The sequence below is a fragment of the Pyrus communis genome, chromosome 7, assembly GCF_041283825.1.
Source record: "Pyrus communis isolate YQ-2024b chromosome 7, ASM4128382v1, whole genome shotgun sequence".
In the NCBI taxonomy this organism is placed as follows: domain Eukaryota; kingdom Viridiplantae; phylum Streptophyta; class Magnoliopsida; order Rosales; family Rosaceae; genus Pyrus; species Pyrus communis.
The window spans coordinates 9,721,112-9,740,917 of NC_142571.1; the positions used below are offsets into that span (position 1 = coordinate 9,721,112).

At 37.7% G+C, this 19,806-nt stretch overlaps 1 protein-coding gene across 4 annotated transcripts; it reads left to right on the forward strand.

Moving 5' to 3' along the window:
- Window positions 1-327: 327 nt before the first annotated feature.
- On the forward strand, window positions 328-18,982 carry LOC137733734 (uncharacterized). Of its 4 annotated transcripts, none has more exons than XM_088698000.1 (51): window positions 328-567; window positions 2,084-2,381; window positions 2,512-2,740; window positions 2,843-3,182; window positions 3,327-3,440; window positions 3,536-3,664; window positions 3,757-3,948; window positions 4,041-4,235; window positions 4,388-4,525; window positions 4,611-4,733; window positions 4,819-5,069; window positions 5,541-5,644; window positions 6,319-6,413; window positions 6,490-6,729; window positions 6,806-6,994; window positions 7,098-7,182; window positions 7,280-7,347; window positions 8,173-8,318; window positions 8,468-8,576; window positions 8,710-8,856; window positions 8,974-9,021; window positions 9,094-9,222; window positions 9,337-9,552; window positions 9,687-9,803; window positions 9,939-10,024; window positions 10,107-10,212; window positions 11,363-11,458; window positions 11,739-11,891; window positions 12,293-12,466; window positions 12,553-12,773; window positions 12,870-13,005; window positions 13,082-13,207; window positions 13,427-13,471; window positions 13,686-13,763; window positions 13,899-14,015; window positions 14,361-14,487; window positions 14,574-14,674; window positions 14,749-14,886; window positions 14,962-15,045; window positions 15,420-15,566; window positions 15,649-15,780; window positions 15,862-15,891; window positions 16,018-16,164; window positions 16,244-16,305; window positions 16,880-17,033; window positions 17,131-17,322; window positions 17,421-17,525; window positions 17,741-17,875; window positions 18,023-18,256; window positions 18,420-18,524; window positions 18,616-18,982. In XM_088698000.1, the coding sequence occupies exons 1-51, from the start codon at window positions 469-471 to the stop codon at window positions 18,763-18,765; spliced, it is 7,182 nt and encodes a 2,393-aa protein (XP_088554126.1). In that variant the 5' UTR covers window positions 328-468; the 3' UTR covers window positions 18,766-18,982. The 4 variants fall into 4 exon arrangements, with proteins under 4 accessions (XP_088554126.1, XP_088554127.1, XP_088554123.1 ...); XM_088698001.1 differs by having other exon boundaries at window positions 6,806-6,958; XM_088697997.1 differs by having other exon boundaries at window positions 15,649-15,891.
- The last annotated feature ends 824 nt before the right edge of the window (window positions 18,983-19,806 follow it).

Below are 19,806 nucleotides of genomic sequence, written 5' to 3' on the forward strand. Positions count from 1 at the left end.
TCCAAACAAAGTTTTATCGAGGTAACTATCATTAACGATGGACATAACTTCATTAGTGCACAATCATCCAGAAAAGAGCGTTGTGAATATTTACGTTCATGAGCTTCTCCTCCAAGTTACACGTATTCTATACAAAGGAGTGTAATAATAATGGAAGACACTTATTTTTTCCTCCTAATCTCTGGATTGTATGTTTCTGTTCACTATTACTTTATCTTTTATTTCCCAACCCACGTGGGCCCACCAGAAGGTAGCACCAGTCGAATGAAAAATAACCCGCAGGTGATCGTACCACTATATTAATCCGCACTCAGATTTCAGATCAGACGCCACCAAACCAACAAGTCTCACCCTCTCTCTCGACTCTCTCGCTTCTCTCTCCTGTCGACCATTTCTCCGAATTCACCAAACTGCCCTTCTTCTTCGTAATCTTCTCTCTCTGAGCAAACCCTAGCTTCCGTCTTCGCGATGCTCAATTTTACGCCGACCACCGCCAGCCAGATTCGCTTCCTACTCCAGAGCCTCAACGATGCCACCTCCGACTCCGTTCTCCGAGAGCTCTCTCAGGTACTCCCCCTCTGTTTTCCCATTTGGGTTTGATTCGCCTTGTTTGCGTGCTAAATTCGAAGCCGATTTTTCTGTAATTTTTTGGGGGTTTTGGTGAATTAAGACGAACTTCAATTGCATTTCTAGGAGTAGAAAAGTAGGAAAACATGATTGAAATTTGTCTCTTTTTGTTTAATTTTGGATCACTTAGTGAAGTGTTTGATATTATTGAAGGCCCGTAGGTTTGGTCTCTGTATTATGGTTGAATGCAGTGTGGAAACTGAAGCAACCCATGTGTTGTTTTTTCTCCGTCTTGTAAATTTGCGCAAAATTTGGTTTACAAATTGATGGGGCAGCTGGTGTTTCTCAGTGCCACTTAGCTGTCCCCTCGGTTTGTGCTAGAAAATTTATACTACTCATTGCAACTCCGGCTGTAAATTTTGTGTAGAAGTGTGTTTATTGAGTGGGTATTCGGTACCATGACGAATTGAATTAGAAGTGGTTTCCGGACCATGACGAATTAGAAGTGGGGAAGGTTAACAAAAGGGGAACATGCGAAAGTTGATATCTTTTTTTGTTTTCTATTTGTAAAATAATTGCGGATTGGATTTACATGACAAATTATTGTACCCATTCATTTCTCGACCATGTATTGGGTTGTGGACGGCAATTTTAAGGCAATATCTTCAGCTAACAGCTTTAATATATGAAACTTGAACATTGTTTTTTCTTGGTAGAAGATATTTATTTTTGTGGTTAAGCGAATGGTTGAAAGCACACAGTAGATTAGTAATTACTAGTTACGCTTGAGATCTCTTTGCTTTATTTTTGAAGTAGCCTGCAGGATCTGTTGCTCGTACACTTGGCCACTATAAAGTTAGTGTATTTTTAGAGTAAATTGTAACAGTGGTCCCTTAACTTTAATCAAATTGGAGCAATGGTCCCTCAACTCATTAGAATGTGTAGCTATGGTCATTTTTGTCAAAATGAGTTATGATGGAAGGACCATTGCTACAAGTGGAGTCCCTCAACTTGTCAAAACGTGTAGCTATGGTCATTTTCGTCTACTTCTTCAGAATTTTGTCAAAATGAGTTATGTTGGAAGGACCATTGTTACAATTGGGTTAAAGTTGAGGGACCATTGCTCCAATTGGGTTAAAGTTGAGGGACCATTTCTCCACTTAAATTAAAGTTGGGGGACCAATGGTAATGGGTTTTTAGTTAAGGGACCATAGCTGCACGTTTTGATGAGTTGAGGGACTAATGGTAATGGATTTTTACTTGAGGGACCATTGCTCCAATTGAGTTAAAGTTAAGGGATCATTGCTACAATTTAATCTTATTTTTAAGCTGGGTGCGAAGGTTAAAAATTTGAGTAAACGCTGAAATCCTGAGTTATTCACTAGATCTATTTCTAGGTTTCAATATTTCTAATGTTGCTGATAAACAAGTAGGCTGGAATGACAGTTTCTTACAGTTTATCAATCATGAGTCCTCACTGGATCTCCTGCTGATATAGTCTGTGATTTCGTGGCAGTTTACTGAATATGGACTTGAGGGAAGCATTTTGCTGCTACAGACCTGTCTGGATCATCTCACTAATTACAGAACAGACTTAAAGAACGCAGCATTGGAACGAGTTCTTGCCTCAATTTTCAAATATCTCCTTGACAGACCTAATTTCAGTACAGTGTTTTGTGAGTGCCTAAGAAATACAGAGATTAATGAAGGAATTCTTGAGAATTTCTCTAATGCATTACACCTATCTGTATCGGAGAAAATTAGCATTGCTCTTGCGCTGTCAGATTCTGAAAACCTAGACACCAGGATATGTGGTAAGTCTTGGATGAACGATGTACTGTATGATTTATAATATATTTTTTCTGTACAAATTTCTGTTCCACTGCCAGTATCTTTTCATTTGCTGCCTATTTCAACACAGAGCTGATTACTTTTTGATTTCAGGCAAGAACTTCTGTATGGATCAGATCCAGAAATTGTGTGAAAGTCCTATTGCTATGAATTCGTCTGAGCAAATTCAGAACATTGTTATATTCCTCCAGCGGTCTGAGGGCCTTTCCAAGCATGTGGATTCCTTTATGCAGATGTTATCTTTACTGCAACTGAAAGATGACAGTTTTTCTGTTTTAACTCCATTGCTTTCAGATGAGCTCCGTGATGCCAATTTTTTGAGGTGCAGTGATTTTTCTGATTGTCTTTCTGTTACTTTTTTTTTTTCTATCCGTTTGTCATGCCAGATGCATCCTGTACTCAGTAGCATTAATACTCTCTGCAGCAATGTGGGTTTGTTGCATGAAAGCGGAGAAAATGATTTTGATGCTATTTTAGCTGAAATGGCGAAGGAAATCAGCATGGGAGATGTAATGAAGGAATTAGGTTATGGATGCACAGTTGATTCATCTCAGTGCAAAGAGATTTTATCTCTTTTCTTACCACTCACTGAGATTACTATTTCAAAAATACTTGGCATGATTGCCTCTACTCATGTTGGTCTCGAGGACAATCAGAATGCATTTTCAACATTCCGGTTGGCGGTTGGTAACAGCACTTTATCTGATCTGCCTATGTTGAACACCTGGAATATTGATGTCCTTGTAGATACAATCAAGCAACTTGTAAGTTTACTTCTTCTATTCTTACAGTTAGTGTGTTTTTTCTTTTCCTTTTCATTTTTGGGTTTGAGTCTTGTGACCTAGTTACCTAGTGAAGGAAGCTGCAACCCTTTTCTATTCTAATATAGTATAGTATGCTTATTACAGGCTCCCGGTACTAACTGGATACAAGTTATTGAAAATTTGGATCATGAGGGATTCTTCATTCCTAATCAGGAGGCATTCTCTTTTTTCATGTCTGTATATCAGCATGTCTGTCAGGTATGGGTGCGTTCTTGAATATTTTAAGATCAGTAATTTGCAAATTGTGATGTTTCTGTCTATTAATCTGTGGTCACCGGACTTGAGCTGTGCAGGAGCTGTTCCCCCTCCATGTTATCTGCGGGTCTGTTTGGAAGAACACCGAGGGTCAGCTATCCTTCCTTAAACATGCTGTGTCAGCACCACCTGAAGTGTTTACCTTTGCCCACTCTGTTAGGCAGCTGGTATGAACCAATAGTTATCCAGCATATACATTTTCTCTGTTCCCTTATGTTATATTTGTTTGACCTTTATGAATTATCTATCATACTTTCAGGCCTATATTGATGCAGTGCATGGCCATAAGCTTCAACTTGGACATGCAAATCATGCATGGTTGAGTCTTGACCTTTTGGATGTACTGTGTCTACTAGCTGAGAGGGGTCATGCTCTTGCTGTCCGATCAATGCTTGAGTATCCTCTTAAACACTGTCCTGAAGTCCTGCTTCTTGGGATGGCGCATACAAATGTACCACTCTGAATTTTTTTCGTGCTTTGTTGTTCTAAACCACTGGTTTCTCCTAGAGCTTTTGTCTTATTAATTTACATTTGAAATTGCAGACTGCTTATAACCTGCTGCAATATGAAGTGTCTTATACTGTTTTCCCCATGATGGTAAAAAATGCCATGGGCATTGGCATGATTAACCACCTCTGGCATATTAACACCTCATTGGTGTTGAGGGGATTTGTGGATGCTCACAATTGTGATCCAGATAGCATAGCTAGAATTTTGGATATCTGTCAAGAGCTAAAGGTAAGCTGCTTGTGGACTCCTCACCAGTTGTCTGTTGCACTTGTGTTCGCGTTATTGAGAAGTAATATAGTTATGTAGTGTCTATTGGGGTCCGTTTTGCCTAATTTTAGTGGAATTGCTATTTATTCTGGTATGTCTTATTTGCTTTGTAGATTCTGTCATCTGTCCTGGAGATGATCCCTTCCTCTTTAAGTATCAGATTGGCAGCCCTTGCTTCTAAAAAAGAGCTTGTAGACCTTGAGAAGTGGTTGAGTAATAATTTGAATTTGTATAAGGATACTTTCTTTGAGGTAATGTGGCCTTACTATAAGTTTAGAAACAAGAATATCAGAATCATGAATATAACCGCCTTATAATCATAATGCAAATTTTCAGGAGTGCATAAAGTTCTTGAAGGAGATTCAATTTGGTGGTTCACAGGATTTTTCCACCAGACCTTTCCAGCATTCTGGTGCCGTGTCTAATATTTATGTGGACACTGCTACTATCTTCACGCAGGTTTTACAACTTGGCATGTGATTTTCTAGGATGTTAAGCTTCATCATCTATCATGCAGAATTTCATTCTCTGTATTTTATTTTAGGTTCTTAAAGCTCATGTTGGTTTGGTTGCCTCTAGCCAACTTACTGAGGAGATGGAAAGGTTGTCTGTAACAATTATGGATTCGATTCCAAGGCTCCCGAATGGTGGCACGACAGAGTCTTCAACTGATGGATATGCAGATGATATTGAAGCTGAAGCAAACTCTTACTTCCATCAAATGTTTTCTGGTCAATTGACAATTGATTCAATGGTCCAAATGCTTGCCCGATTCAAGGAATCTTCTGTAAAAAGGTATGTCTGTTAAAGCTTTTTCATCTAGTAACTTTAATAATATTTCTTACACGTTCTCTCATCTTTTTAAACGTTTACCATTATGGTATCGGTCAAAGTCAGGATGTACTTTGAAAAGAATCTGAATATGTATCTTAGTTTCTACTTTTTTTACTGTGTTTCAAGACTCTCAACCGCTTCCAACTCAAACCTTTTGCTCACATTTGAGAGGCCAAATTGCTTTCTAATAATTTCATTTTATTACATGCTATATGGATGTACTATTATGTAAGTGAACTCAAACTTTTGACATGATGTAAAAGGTTATAAAAGGATTGCTTTTAGAAGGGGTAGGTTTTATTTTGGCACTTGATATTCTCCTGTCTGTTAAGGGAAGGGGCATAGACTCCATATTGGAATTTGCTGAGGCTACTTTACACTACTTTTTGAATTGAGAGTTAATTAACATGCCTGTGCTGAGTTAATTGACAGGGAACAGTCAATTTTTGAGTGTATGATTGCAAATCTGTTTGAAGAGTATAGATTCTTCCCCAAGTATCCTGAAAGACAGCTCAAACTTGCTGCAGTTCTGTTTGGTGAGTTTCGTTCTAAGTTTTGCTGTTAACGATACGCAGGTCCAAAACATATATCTAGCTTTGCCTTAGAACTATTGTTTGTCTTTTGTAAAGAATAATCTAAAACAGAGTTCAGTATAATAATTCTGGTTGAGATGAAGGATTATTTTTTAGGTAGGTAGAGGAGCCACATATATCTTCTTTATGTATATTCTTTTGGTACGTGTAGCAAGGAGGATGTATGAGAAGCAGTAAGAATAATCTATATATTTTATTTTTGTATGTTATATTTTTATATTTTGTGGTCTTGATGGGCATTATATTGCATGTCTAGTGAATGCACTTTCATCCAAACAAACAAATACACAGAGAATGCACTTGTTAATAAATTAGCTAGATGTGCTTTTGGTTATTTTATGCATTCTTTTGTGTATATGTGGAGGAACTCGTAAGATTTGAGTTTGTTTATAATCTAATGTTCTTTTTCGCTGTGGATTCCCTTAGGTTTTTATAAATTTGTTCTGAATATGCTTCTTCTGTAAACCTTTTCTTTTATTTTTATTTAATTATGTGTTTTAATATGCTATTATTTGTACTAGGGATGCCTCTTTCTTTTTTTTTAAAATTTTTTTATTGTTTACTTTACATCAACTGTCAATGTTTGTAAGCAATGTTGTTTCATAATCATGTTTCAGGCTCTGTCATCAAGCACCAGCTCGTAACTCATCTGACTCTTGGGATTGCTCTGCGTGGTGTTTTAGATGCATTGCGCAAACCTGCGGATTCAAAAGTTTGTACTTTTTCTCATTGAATTCTCTCATAAGGTTTTCCTATTATGATATTGCTGATGGTCTCTCTACTTGCAGATGTTTGTGTTCGGAACAAAGGCCTTGGAGCAGTTTGTGGATCGTCTGATTGAGTGGCCGCAGTATTGCAATCATATTCTTCAAATATCCCATCTGCGGAGTACTCATTCAGAGCTTGTGGCTTTCATTGAACAGGCTCTTGCCAGAATTTCTTCAAGCCATTCAGACTCGGATGGAAGTAACCATGCTTCTGCTGCTCATCACCATGGTCCCAGTCAAGCTACCCCAGGAAATGTGGAGGTAGGTGGTGTAGTCAGATTGGTAGAGCTACTCTATTGTTGTCTATGTTTTCTTATATGCTGAAACATTATTGCAGTTAAATGGTTCTACCATCTTACATAATGGGCAACAACATTCTTCTCCACTCCAGCTTCAACAGAGACATGAAAGTTCTCTTGATGACCGTCATAAAGCCTCGAATTCATCAAACGACATAAAGCCACCTTTATCTTCTGCTGTGCAACCTCCGGTTGGTCCTGTAGGCGATACTCCTCGTATTCAGAAGGCATGCTTGTTTTATTTTTTAAAAGGGGGGTTGGGACTAGATGCTATCAGCTCATTGTATCATGGAATTTTGATTTCCTACATTTTTTACTGAAAACTTGCAGTCACAAAGTGCACTCAGTGCTCCGGCAATGTTGTCTTCTCCTTCCCCTGGTTTCGTTCGTCCTACGCGAGGAGTTACTTCTACCAGTAATTTTCAACTTTATCTCCAAGCCATTGCTTTTTCATTAAATGTTTATTATCTTGATGTATGTTAACTTACATTAACTATGCAATATCAATGCAGGGTTTGGCTCTGCTTTGAATATTGAAACATTAGTTGCTGCTGCCGAGAAAAGAGATACTCTTATTGAGGTATTGTGTTCCATCTATTGGCACCTCCCTGGCATGGATATGCACATTGCAGTCAGATTTTGAAAACTTATGTGGAACGCAGCCTCACTTGGTCAAATTGGTTTTTTAGCTTCTATACCAGTATCTGTCTCACAAAGCTTATTCCCGTACTTGGTTACCATATTTGGATTAGTGGACTTTTAACACGAGTATTCATATCAGCTCTTATGGACTGATTGGCCTATGTGGGACCAGAGTGGGATGATTTTTTTTTTCCCTACTGCAAATATCCAATCTTAATATTGCAAATGGTTTTCTTTTCTCTTGTTCTCCTGTGAATTTTCTTAATATTAGCTCTCATGGGATGATTGGCCTATGTGTGCTTGATGTGAGTGGTATCTCTATTTGGCAATGGATCTGATTTGTGGGTCCAGTGTATCCTTTAACAACGTCGTTTCAGTAATCACTGAATAAGTCTGTATGTGATTTCTGGTCCAAAAAATTTGACTTCCTCTTTATTAACAAGGTGCTTCGCTTCTTCACCCACTTTTCCCATGCATAAGTATATGTGCTTTGATCATCTTGACTTCGATGGAGGAACATCAAAGATGGCTACTCTCTATAATCATTTATATCTTTTGTTTATGACTTGGGGGCTGTAGCACATAGAGAGAGGATTTCTTTGTTTTTCGTTTCTCATATTTATTCTGTGTGCTTTTGAGAAGTTCTTAATTGTCTGAACTTGATGTTATGTTAGAGTTTTGCAGTTTGTGGGTGAAGTATTTGAGCTCTCCATGTTATAAGATTCTGAGTTTAATGCTTACAGGTGTTTTTTCTTTCATACAGGCTCCAGCATCAGAGATTCAGGACAAGATATCATTTATAATTAATAATATTTCAGTTGCCAATGTTGAAGCTAAGTCAAAGGAGTTTGCTGAAATAATCAAAGAGCAGTACTATCCTTGGTTTGCACAGTATATGGTTATGAAAAGGTAAGACACTTTCTTGTATCTGAGATATATAAAGATAATTTTAGATTTTATTTTCTTTGTTTATTTTTTTATATATTTTTTGTATTTAGATTAGCTCACTTTCCTTTGATGATTGTCCTAACTTGTGCATCAACATAACCTCTTGGCAGGGCAAGCATTGAGCCGAATTTTCATGATTTGTACCTGAAATTTCTGGACAAAGTTAATTCCAAGGGTTTGAATAAGGAGATTGTTCAAGCCACTTATGAGAACTGCAAGGTTTTTTGTCTTTTCTTATTATGTCTTTTCCTTTTGTGGTTGGGTTCAAGGTTTCTTGTTTTACGTGTGAGGTATTTGCACATTAGAGTATGATTATATGGCAGTATTATTTAATGCCTGCACATCCTCTCAGGTTCTTCTTGGATCTGAGCTTATAAAGTCAAGCGCAGAAGAGCGTTCGTTGCTAAAAAATTTAGGTAGCTGGCTTGGGAAGCTTACAATTGGAAGGAATCAAGTCTTAAGGGCTCGGGAAATAGATCCCAAATCTTTGATTATAGAGGTAATAGTTTGATCAATGTTGTCTTTCTTGCCCTGTGGCATAGACTTGTGCTACTTATTAAATGGTTATCATTTGGTTTATGCTAATGTACCCTCCTTTCTCTCCCTCACTCTGCAGGCATATGAGAAAGGGTTGATGATTGCAGTTATACCCTTTACTTCAAAGGTATTGTTGTGGTTGTTTTGCTTTCTTTTTCTCTGGCCTAGGATGTATGAAGATCTTATGCTTTTGCTGCAGATTCTGGAGCCATGCCAAAGTAGCTTGGCATATCAGCCACCAAATCCTTGGACAATGGGTATTCTTGGATTACTTGCTGAGATATATTCAATGCCAAACTTGAAAATGAACCTGAAGTTTGACATCGAGGTATCGCATGTTTTATTTTTTTTGGTTTGCTACTAAGGAGCTTGACTTCTATAGTATTGTAACTATTGTTATAATATTTATTTGTATTTATACCTTACTATTTTGGAATTGCAGGTTCTATTTAAGAACCTTGGTGTGGATTTGAAGGAGATTACCCCAAGTTCTCTACTCAAGGACCGGAACAGAGAAGTTGAAGGGAATCCTGATTTCTCTAACAAAGATATTGGAGCATCCCAACCACAGATGGTTGCCGAAGTGAAACTAAATCAAGTTGAACTACCAGTTGATGTTGGTCCATCTAATTCTGCAAGCCATACACATATATCTCAGGTTTGTTTCCAATTGTTGAGGAATTCAGATCATTTGGGTGATCAGTTGTGACACATTTTCAGATCTTTTGGGTGATCAGATGTATGACACATCTTTTCTTATTAGCTTGACATTTTGTTGTATTTTCTATTTAGTATGCGACCCCTGTTCATGTTTCACCGGGAACCTTAATCGAGGATGAAAAGGTGTTTCCTGATCAGATTCCTGCTCAAGGACTGTTACCAGCTACTCCATCCCAGTCACCATTCTCTGTTAGTCAGATGCACTTTAATGTTTTGTTTTTGTATGAGATGTTTTTGTGTATGTGATCTATTAGGAATTAATTGCCTTCTATTTAGTTTTCATTCCCTGATCCTCTTCTTGGCTGGATCTCTGGTCTTTTGCAGCTTCCCACACCAATATCTAATATTGCAACTCACGTGGTTATCAACCCGAAACTCAGTGCTTTGGGATTGCACTTGCATTTTCAGAGGTTCTTTGATAGTCCTTCCTTACATATTTGTGTTAGCCAGTTCTTTGGTAGAATTGCTCATTTTTCTTTCCTCATATTGCAGGGTGGTTCCAATTGCAATGGACAGAGCTATCAAAGAGATAGTAACTGGTATCGTTCAGCGCAGTGTTTCTATAGCTACTCAGACAACTAAAGAGCTTGTCTTAAAGGTAAGTTAACTCATATTTTGAGGTATTAATTCTCGTTACTAGTGGCCATTTTTTTATCTTTAATGCTGTGTTCTCTGTTAAATATTGTCATCTTCATGTAATATTTCTTGTCCCTGATTGCTGTTTGATTGCACCAACTTTTTGCCCCTATTTTGTATGCTACAGCTTCTATGACATCCCTTCCTCGTCTAGTCAATCTTGTTATGCGTGCTTACTCGTATTTGATATCTGTGTTGTGGTAGCACTTTTATCTTTGTATATGCCAAATTTTGAGTACCAAGTGTATGTTTCTGTTCTGTAAAGAATAGCGGACCTAGTTCAGTGATTTTCTTCTATCTTTATATGTACAATGTCAGGAAACATTTCTGCACTTTGGGTTTAGCATTGGGACTAATACTGCATTTCCATCTGCAATTGGCTTGTTGGTGGAGTTCAAGATAATGTTTGTGATTACTATTTCATTTCTAATTAGCATTGCAATATTTTGTACATTGCTGTGCTTCTCTTGTTTTAGTCTGTATTAATGGGGTTGAGGTCAGTACAATCAAGAGTTGACATTGAAGTTCATTTGCCACTCCAATATGTCTCATACACCCATCAGGTTGAATAGAACATTTATAGGTGTTTTTATTTCTTTCTAACTAATGACCTAGGGCTGTGATTCTTCTGTATCACATTAATATTTGTCACTAGATTTTTTTTCTTTATTGTTAAGATTAGTGTAGAACCGAGCGCAATGGTGTTCTAGGATTCATATAGCCGATCCCACTTAGTGGGAAAAGGCTTTGTTGTTGTTTTATTGTTAAGATTAGTGTCACATTTCCCACATTAAAATTTCAACAAAGTAACCATTTGGGAAAAGCTTACCTCACCTCTGTTTTCATATCATGTGAGGCACCGAGTTGCAAGAATATTTATGCTGTAAAAATTCTTTATACATTGGATGTCAAAAGTAAGAATCGTAATGTAGATCTGATTCATCTCTCTTACTGTGCTCTATTTTCATTCCTTACATTGTTGCTATGGGTTGTGTTGGGGATTACATTTCAGTAGTAAGATTCATGGTAAGGCTTGGTTTGGGTGCATGGCTAAAAGTTTTACAGAAAAAAAACTATTTCATCCAACATCTCCTCATTACTTGTGGTGGCAGGATTATGCCATGGAATCCGATGAGACAAGAATATTACTGGCAGCTCACTTGATGGTTGCAAGTTTGGCAGGAAGTCTAGCTCATGTAACTTGCAAGGTATTTCCACTGACAGTAAATTTCTTGGGATTCTTTTGGCAAAAATCATTGATAGCCTACCTGTTTTATAGGTTTTTACACATGTTATAGTTTGGGCACATTTGAAACACCTATTCGCATGCCACATGATGTATCTGATACAAAGAAAAATTGCAGTGTTCCTATTATTCTTCTGATGATGTATTCTTCCCTGCTGTAAACTTCTTTGGTGGCCCCTTTTCTTGGTGACCGACCGTTTATGTCCTGATGTTCATCTTCTGTTTGTATTTTCTTGAAGCAGGAACCCTTGCGTAGTTCAATATCAACCCAGCTGCGGAATTCCCTTCAGGGATTAAATATTCCAAATGATCATCTGGAACATGCTGTACAACTTGTTACTAATGACAATCTGGATCTTGGCTGTGCAATCATTGAACAGTCTGCTACTGATAAGGTCTGGTTCGATGGATGAATGCTTTATATAATACGTATATATGCTTTGGAATTTGATGTTATTGTTTGTTTGGTGTTAGTTCTTTTTGTGATGATTACTATGGTGGCAAGATGTCACACAACCATTGAAATATTTTTTGTTGCTCAATAGTGGGTTAAAGTCAGTATGCTGGAACCTGGGTTTGAAAACCTTTCATACCATTTTCTGGGTAAATGGGTCAGGGAGAAATATTTTTAAGGATTATATGTTAATGGAAGTTTTCTTTGGGAATGATTAAAAAGTCAGTTTAGATAAACAAATAGTAACTAATAATTTAATAATTAAACAAAATTGTTCATATTTAGAGAGAAAAATGGAAATGGAAATATTCTGTTCTTTAACTACTCTCTAATTGTTTGCAGGCAGTACAAACAATTGATGGAGAAATAGCTCAACAACTTTCATTAAGAAGGAAGAGGGAAGGTGCAGGTACAACGTTTTTTGATGCTAACATGTATACACAAGGAGGCAGTGTGCCCGAGTCCCTTCGCCCAAAACCTGGTCATTTGTCCATTTCTCAACAACGAGTTTATGAGGTATTTGCTATTTTGGCGAGTATAGTCTGGTGCTTATATGAATGATTAGTAATTTTGTTTCTTCTTGCACCCCCTCTATCATATAGGACTTTGTGCGGCTTCCCTGGCAAAACCAGTCTAGCCAGAATTCGCATGTTCTTCCTGCTAGTACTGCAGCTACATCTGCAAGTACAGGTCTAAATAGCACATTTGGTTCAGCCTCGGCTCAAATTAACACAGGCTTCTCAGCAGGCCCCGGAAGCAAATTTGATGCAGTTTCTCGTCCACTGGATGAGGCGATTGAATCCAATCCGGCTCTGCATCCAAGGTTTCTTTTTATTAGATTTAGAGTTAGTTAGTTCTTTTGTTCATATACTTGAAGTATTAATTGCTTGAATGTTTGTAATTTTATGTGATGCTTCAGTGCATCCTCTATTAATGTTGGAGCGGGTGATGGTGTTTCCCAGCATGGTTCTGAGAATGATTCTGTCATTGGTTCATTTCCTCCTGCTGCTTCTGCCCTAGAGCTGCAATCAGTAGAGTCATCTGATACTATACAGGTTGAAATTTTTACATGATTGATAATGCGTAAGTTGCAATTTTTGTTATTTTCTCATAATTGCATTTGGATTCTAGGAGTCTGGAACTTCTTCACAGCCACAACCGTCACCTACTGTAACTGAACGTCTGGCAAGCAACATATCAGAACCTTCTCTCAATACGAGGGATGCAGTGGATAAATACCAGATTGTTTCACAGAAGGTTGAAAATCACACCTATGTGGCTCCTTTCTTTCTCATATGCCTTTTCTTCTGAGACCTGGACTTTCTGATATTTGTCTTCTTCTTATCTATGTTGGGGATGAATTCGTGATATATTCTTTATGGATGTCCTTTTTGGTTTATTATTAATTTTTAGTGTTAATGAATTAATGAAAATGTAACTTTTCTTAGCTTGACATATGTTCTGTTTATATTTCAGCTTGAAGCTTTGGTAACCAACGATGCTAGAGAGTTAGAAATTCAGGTATCACATATGTTCTTCCTTGTGGTATATACTGCCTCCAGATTGTGAACTTGAAAGATATTCTCGATATGCATCATCTAAATTTGAACTAGATTGATAGTATTTTCATTTCTGTACTCATAAATACATTATACATATTTACATGTACAACGCGCATACATTGGCGTACATATTTCACACGAGTTGAATGTTCTTTGACCTTATGTCTATCCAGGGAGTAATTGGTGAAGTTCCTGAGATTATACTCAGGTGTGTTAGTCGAGATGAGGCTGCCTTGGCTGTGGCTCAAAAGGTCAGTGCTACCCTTCATGTGAAGCTTTTATTTATTTGTTTGACCAGTTAATTACTGCAGTTGACAAGATCCCTGGGAAGAAAATTTATATCTCCGATACCCGATGCACCAATGCTTGTTTTCATTGTGATACAGGTTTTCAAGGGTTTATACGAAAATGCATCGAACCATACTCATGTCAGTGCTCATATTGCAATGCTGACAGCTATTCGCGATGTTTGCAAGCTTGTTGTTAAGGAGCTCACTAGTTGGGTATGCGCTTTTGTACTTGTATTCGGAGATAACTATTGTTAACTGGAAAGCCTTTATCTTCTTTTTCAAACTGAACTACTTATTATTTGGGGTCATATTGGGCCACCAAATTTTCTTCGTAAATTTGTTTGCCTTGGTGATCTTCACATATTTGCTCACATTTTATCTTTTATAGTTGAGCAAAACTTTTAAATTTCTGAGTTTTATTTTGTAGGTACTAATGGCTATATAATGATGTCACCTTCATATTAGTTAGAAACTTACAAAACCAATATAGATATTGTTCCAAGGCTTCTGGCCTTCACTTTTTCCCATTAGAATATGTTGGTTTGCAACTTCTTGCAGGTTATTTATTCGGATGAGGAGCGGAAGTTTAACAAGGATATTACTGTTGGCCTCATTCACAGTGAATTGCTAAATCTTGCAGAGTACAATGTTCAAATGGCAAAACTTATTGATGGGGGCAGAAATAGTAAGTAAAATAGCTGTGTTGTATACTGAATCATTGATTAATACTACTAGAGTTGTTGTAACTTATCAAATTCTTAAAATATGCAGAGCCTGCAACTGAGTTTTCAATTTCCCTTCTCCAATCTTTGGTGATTGAAGAATCTAAAGTTATATCAGAACTTCATAATCTTGTTGACGCATTGGCAAAGGTTTGTGTAAAAGAAAAAAAAAATGTTCTTGTGTTTATTGTAAGTACATTCCATTTACCTGTTCTGTGACACAGCTCGCTGCAAAGCCTGGATCTCCTGAGTCGCTACAGCAGCTGGTTGAAATGGTAAAGAATCCTGCTTATATTCTTGGTGCGCCGTCTGCTATTAATGTAGGAAAAGAGGACAAAGCCAGAATATCTAAAGATAAAAAGGTCGGTGTAGATGTCTTCAGTATCTTTGTGTATTTATTTTCGGCGCTAACTAATATTTTGCTTTGGTTGTAACAGGCTTCTGTTCACTCTCCGGTGAGCAGGGAAGACTTTAGTAATGTGGAGTCTGTTGAACCAGATCCTGCTGGATTCCGTGAGCAGGTATCTTTAGACATTAATTATATTCGTAAACCTCACATTGTTAGATGGTAAGGATATTAAACAGAAATATTAGTTGCAATGAATATTTAAACAGAAGAATGCCTGTTTGCCTGTTTCTTTTTATTATTATTTTAATTTTTTCATTGGGGGAGTGGGAATCCTGTTGTCCTGTTGCTTTTTTCCTTGTACATTGTCTGTCACATTATTGCTTGATACATATTATTGGGAGACGGAGCACTTGAAAAGAGTGGACCTTTTTTTAGGTGAATAAAAAGGGTGAGATCTTAGATAATTTATTAGAGTACAAAAGGAAATCTTTCTAGGTACATACAAAGATTCTCTAAAGTGGTTCGACTTCTGTGGGTATCCTGTAGGTGTCTATGCTGTTTGCAGAGTGGTACCGGATTTGCGAACTTCCTGGTGCAAACGATGCAGCTTGTGCCCATTTTATCTTGCAGTTGCATCAAAATGGTCTGCTGAAGGGGGATGATATGACAGACCGGTTTTTCCGTGTCCTCACAGTGAGTTCTCAATTCCTAAATTGGTTTGCTTTCAGAATGATACTTAGTGCTATAAAGCATATTTTCTGTTACTCATTTTCAGGAGCTATCTGTTGCACATTGCCTATCTTCTGAGATGACAATTCCAAGCTCACTGCAAACGCCTCAACAAGTGCAGAATCTCTCCTTCCTTGCTATTGATATTTATGCTAAACTTGTCTTCTTAATTTTGAAGGTAATTATTCCTTTGTATGTATGTTTTATGCTCTTTATGATTCCTGGACCTAATTTAACTATGGATTATCTGTTGGAGCAGGGATCAAGTAAACTATTTCTCTTGTCTAAGGTGAGTACAAATACAAAGTAATTTTTCGTTTGATTGAATCTTATTTTTATTGCTTATTCAATAATTCGTGTCGCTGATTTTCTCAAAAAGAAATATTCATTTGGCTGATTGTTTGACACTCGGCAGATATTGTTAGTCACAGTGAGATTCATTCAAAAGGATGCAGAGGAGAAGAAAACATCTTTCAATCCAAGACCGTATTTTAGATTGTTTGTCAACTGGCTTCTAGACCTTGGTTCTTTGGATCCTGTGATTGATGGTGCTAACTTTCAGGTCTGGACTTCTGGGGTCCCTTGCTCCTTTGGTTTGTCATTTTTGCCTCTTTCACTAATGTTGGTTATCTATGTTGCAGATATTGACAGCATTTGCAAATGCATTTCATGCTTTGCAGCCCCTTAAGGTTCCTACGTTCAGGTTAGTGTCATAGTCATACTTCATACTATTCCGTCGTTGGTAGGAAATGAAAAGAGTTGTTATAGGAAATTGTAGCTTGTACAGTTGCAGTGGTATGTTATATGTTCTTTTTGTTATGTGATTATGAACTGCTACCCTGTTACTAATTTTGACTGGACGACACTTTTGGAAATTTGTTTAATGTTTATTTGGTTCTGTGATTATGAACTTCTAGGTTGTTACTATTTTTTATTGGACAACACTTTTGGAATTTTATTTAATTGAGGATTGGCTTTGAGTTAAGTTTGGACTGTCCCTTGTAACTACTCCATGGGTGTTTCTTCTTGATCCATATTTTTGAAATCGCAAAACTTTGTTACTTACTCTTTGTCCCTCAATTTTGCCTCTTGCTTATCACTTTTTCTTTTCTCTCTGTTCTTTCCTCAGTTGCTTGTGTATTCACATTCTTGTATGTAAATATTTTAGTTTAGTCTCGGTGTACATAAGTTAGATATGATGATATGTGAAAGAATAGACTTTGATCTTAATATTCCTTGGAACTGTGCATTCCGTTTCTGAGAAAATTCTTTATCAGCTTTGCATGGCTTGAGTTGGTGAGTCATAGGAGTTTCATGCCAAAAATGCTTGTTGGAAATGGTCAGAAGGGTTGGCCCTATGTCCAACGTTTGCTGGTACATTTGTTTCAATTTATGGAGCCATTTTTGAGGAATGCTGAACTTGGAGTTCCGGTCTGCCTCTTTTCTCTTCTGGATTTCATTGTTTGCAGCAGTATTTCTTTATATGCTCTCTGTCTCACAGAGTTTTCTGGTATTTTTATCCATGTAGGTTCATTTCATGTATAAAGGCACACTCAGGGTGCTTCTAGTGCTACTTCATGATTTTCCGGAGTTCCTTTGTGATTATCATTTTACTTTCTGTGATGTAATCCCTCCAAGCTGCATTCAAATGCGAAATATCATCCTCAGTGCATTTCCCCGTAATATGAGGCTACCAGATCCATCTACTCCCAACTTAAAGGTGGCTGATGATCTTGCATATCTATTTTGTATTTGTAACATTGTTAGGTTATGAAAACTGATCTGGTGGGGACTGGTTTGTCCCCTGTATATATGCAGATTGATTTGCTTGCAGAAATCAGTCAGTCTCCACGTATTCTTTCCGAGGTTGATGCAGCTTTAAAAGCGAAGCAGATGAAAGCTGATGTGGATGAGTATCTCAAGGTACGCGGACTTTTTGGCCAGTAATCTTTTACTACTTCATTCGTTATCAGCTAATTTGTTTTGACGTTAAATAATCTTGTACTATTTCGCTCTGACTTTCTATTGTCTAACATATATTTTTTTAATCTTTTATAAATTACACATTGGATTCCCATCGTGGTTTTCTTCTTGTAATATTTTATCATGCTTAAACATTGTTTCAAAATACTTTACAGACAAGGCAACAGGGTTCTTCATTTCTGACTGAACTGAAGCAAAAGTTGCTCCTTTTACCAAGCGAAGCTGCCTCAGCTGGTACTCGTTACAATGTACCCCTGATCAACTCCCTTGTGCTTTATGTTGGGATGCAGGTACTTGTTCTTATGCTGGATTGTGCTACGAGATCCAACTGTTACAATGCGTTTTTGTTTAACATCAGTCCTTGTTATGTAGTATTGAAACTTACATGTAATCCAGCAGCTTCAGTCGGGTGCTTATATTTTGGGTTGATTTTACAGGCTATCCAGCAGCTTCAGGCTAGAACACCTCATGCGCAATCTACCCAAACTGTTCCATTGACTGTCTATTTGGTGGGTGCTGCTTTGGATATTTTTCAGACTCTGATAGTGGACCTAGATACTGAAGGGCGCTACCTTTTCCTAAATGCGATCGCAAACCAACTGCGTTATCCAAACACCCATACCCATTACTTTTCTTTCATTGTTTTGTACTTGTTTGCTGAATCAAACCAGGTGAGACAACTTAGATGCTTCATATATGCTCTATCATAGTCGTCTGTTGTTTTTGTTGAAAAATTTATGGGGACGTCCCCGAATGCATGTTCTTAGATTGTTTTCATATCAATTACGATTGAGCTGCATCTTCTAACTGTAGAAGTTATTTCTTTTACTTCAGCATGAAATTATCCAGGAGCAAATCACAAGGGTATTGTTGGAACGTCTGATTGTCAACCGGCCTCATCCATGGGGTCTTCTAATTACCTTCATCGAGCTTATCAAGGTAACTTCCCGTCCTTCCAAAATGAAAGATCGAAAGAAACACGAACTTCGCAATCTGAAAAATTCGAAATTGCTGTTTTTAAAATTTTCAGAATCCGAGATACCAGTTCTGGAACCGAGCTTTCATCAGATGTGCGCCAGAGATTGAAAAACTCTTTGAATCTGTCTCAAGGTCTTGCGGGGGACCAAAACCAGTGGACGAAAGTATGGTCTCAGGTTGGGTATCGGAGAGCGCCCACTAATTATTTGTATGGCCAAAAAACATGATTTGTAATTTTTGTGACACTAATCGGCAGCAAGTTGCATCTCCTGTCTTTTAGGTGTTCCAACTTCATTCCCCATGCTACTGTATGTATTTATTTTGTATTTTAGATCTCTTGTAATTAAATATTTACCTAAATTGTAAATTGTTTAATGCACTTATTTCAATCAAGGTTAAGTCTGACACTTGATAACCAAGTAACTTGGTTCGAGAAGCACCTCCTGAGTACTCTCTTATATTCTTTTTGAGAATCGCAGTGATATATATGTTGCCTGGTGCGTGGCGTTCTTTTTCTCTTGGTCTAGGTTGAAATTGTCGGCAAGGTTTTTATTGAGGCCCCTGATTTGCACCATATCCTTACCTTTGTACTTTTTCAATCGTTCATCAATAAAGTATTTCATCTCAAAAAAACTAAAAAAAAGGCTCGCCTCTTTCTTTCATTAATTGATAGCCATAGATCAACATCATGGATCAGAACTTAATTGACCAAAAAGGAAAAAAAATCAGCACTTAATAGCAACTGTCATAGCAAAGCTGGATTTAAACCATGGAACTTCCATGTGAAAACAACGAAGTTGTTAGACTTTCAGATTATCTTAAAGACTGTCCATTGTGTTAGAGGGGCAAGAGTCGACTTGTCCTTGGACCCCGGCCTCGTTCAAAGAGTAGGTTATTCATGGGCAACGCCGCTTTCCGGGCCAAATGCAGCAGCACCGGAAAAGCCAAGCACAAAATGAGATACATCACAGGTCCCCAGGAACGGGGGTGGTGGAAAAGCAGAAGCCACAAAAGTGAAGCAACTGAGACTGAACCAAACCCCATCATGGCCGTGCGGCACCAACAAATTGTAAGATCATATGTGCTGGTGCTGCTAGTAGCGGTGTCCCTGCTCGTAAATAGTAGCAGCAGCTCGAGTAAGGTAAATGCAAAGCAATAAGCAAGAACGCTCGACATGGTGATCATCGTGAGTGTGGGGTTTGTTTGGAAGAGATCTTGTTGCGGATAACTCATTTGGACCAAC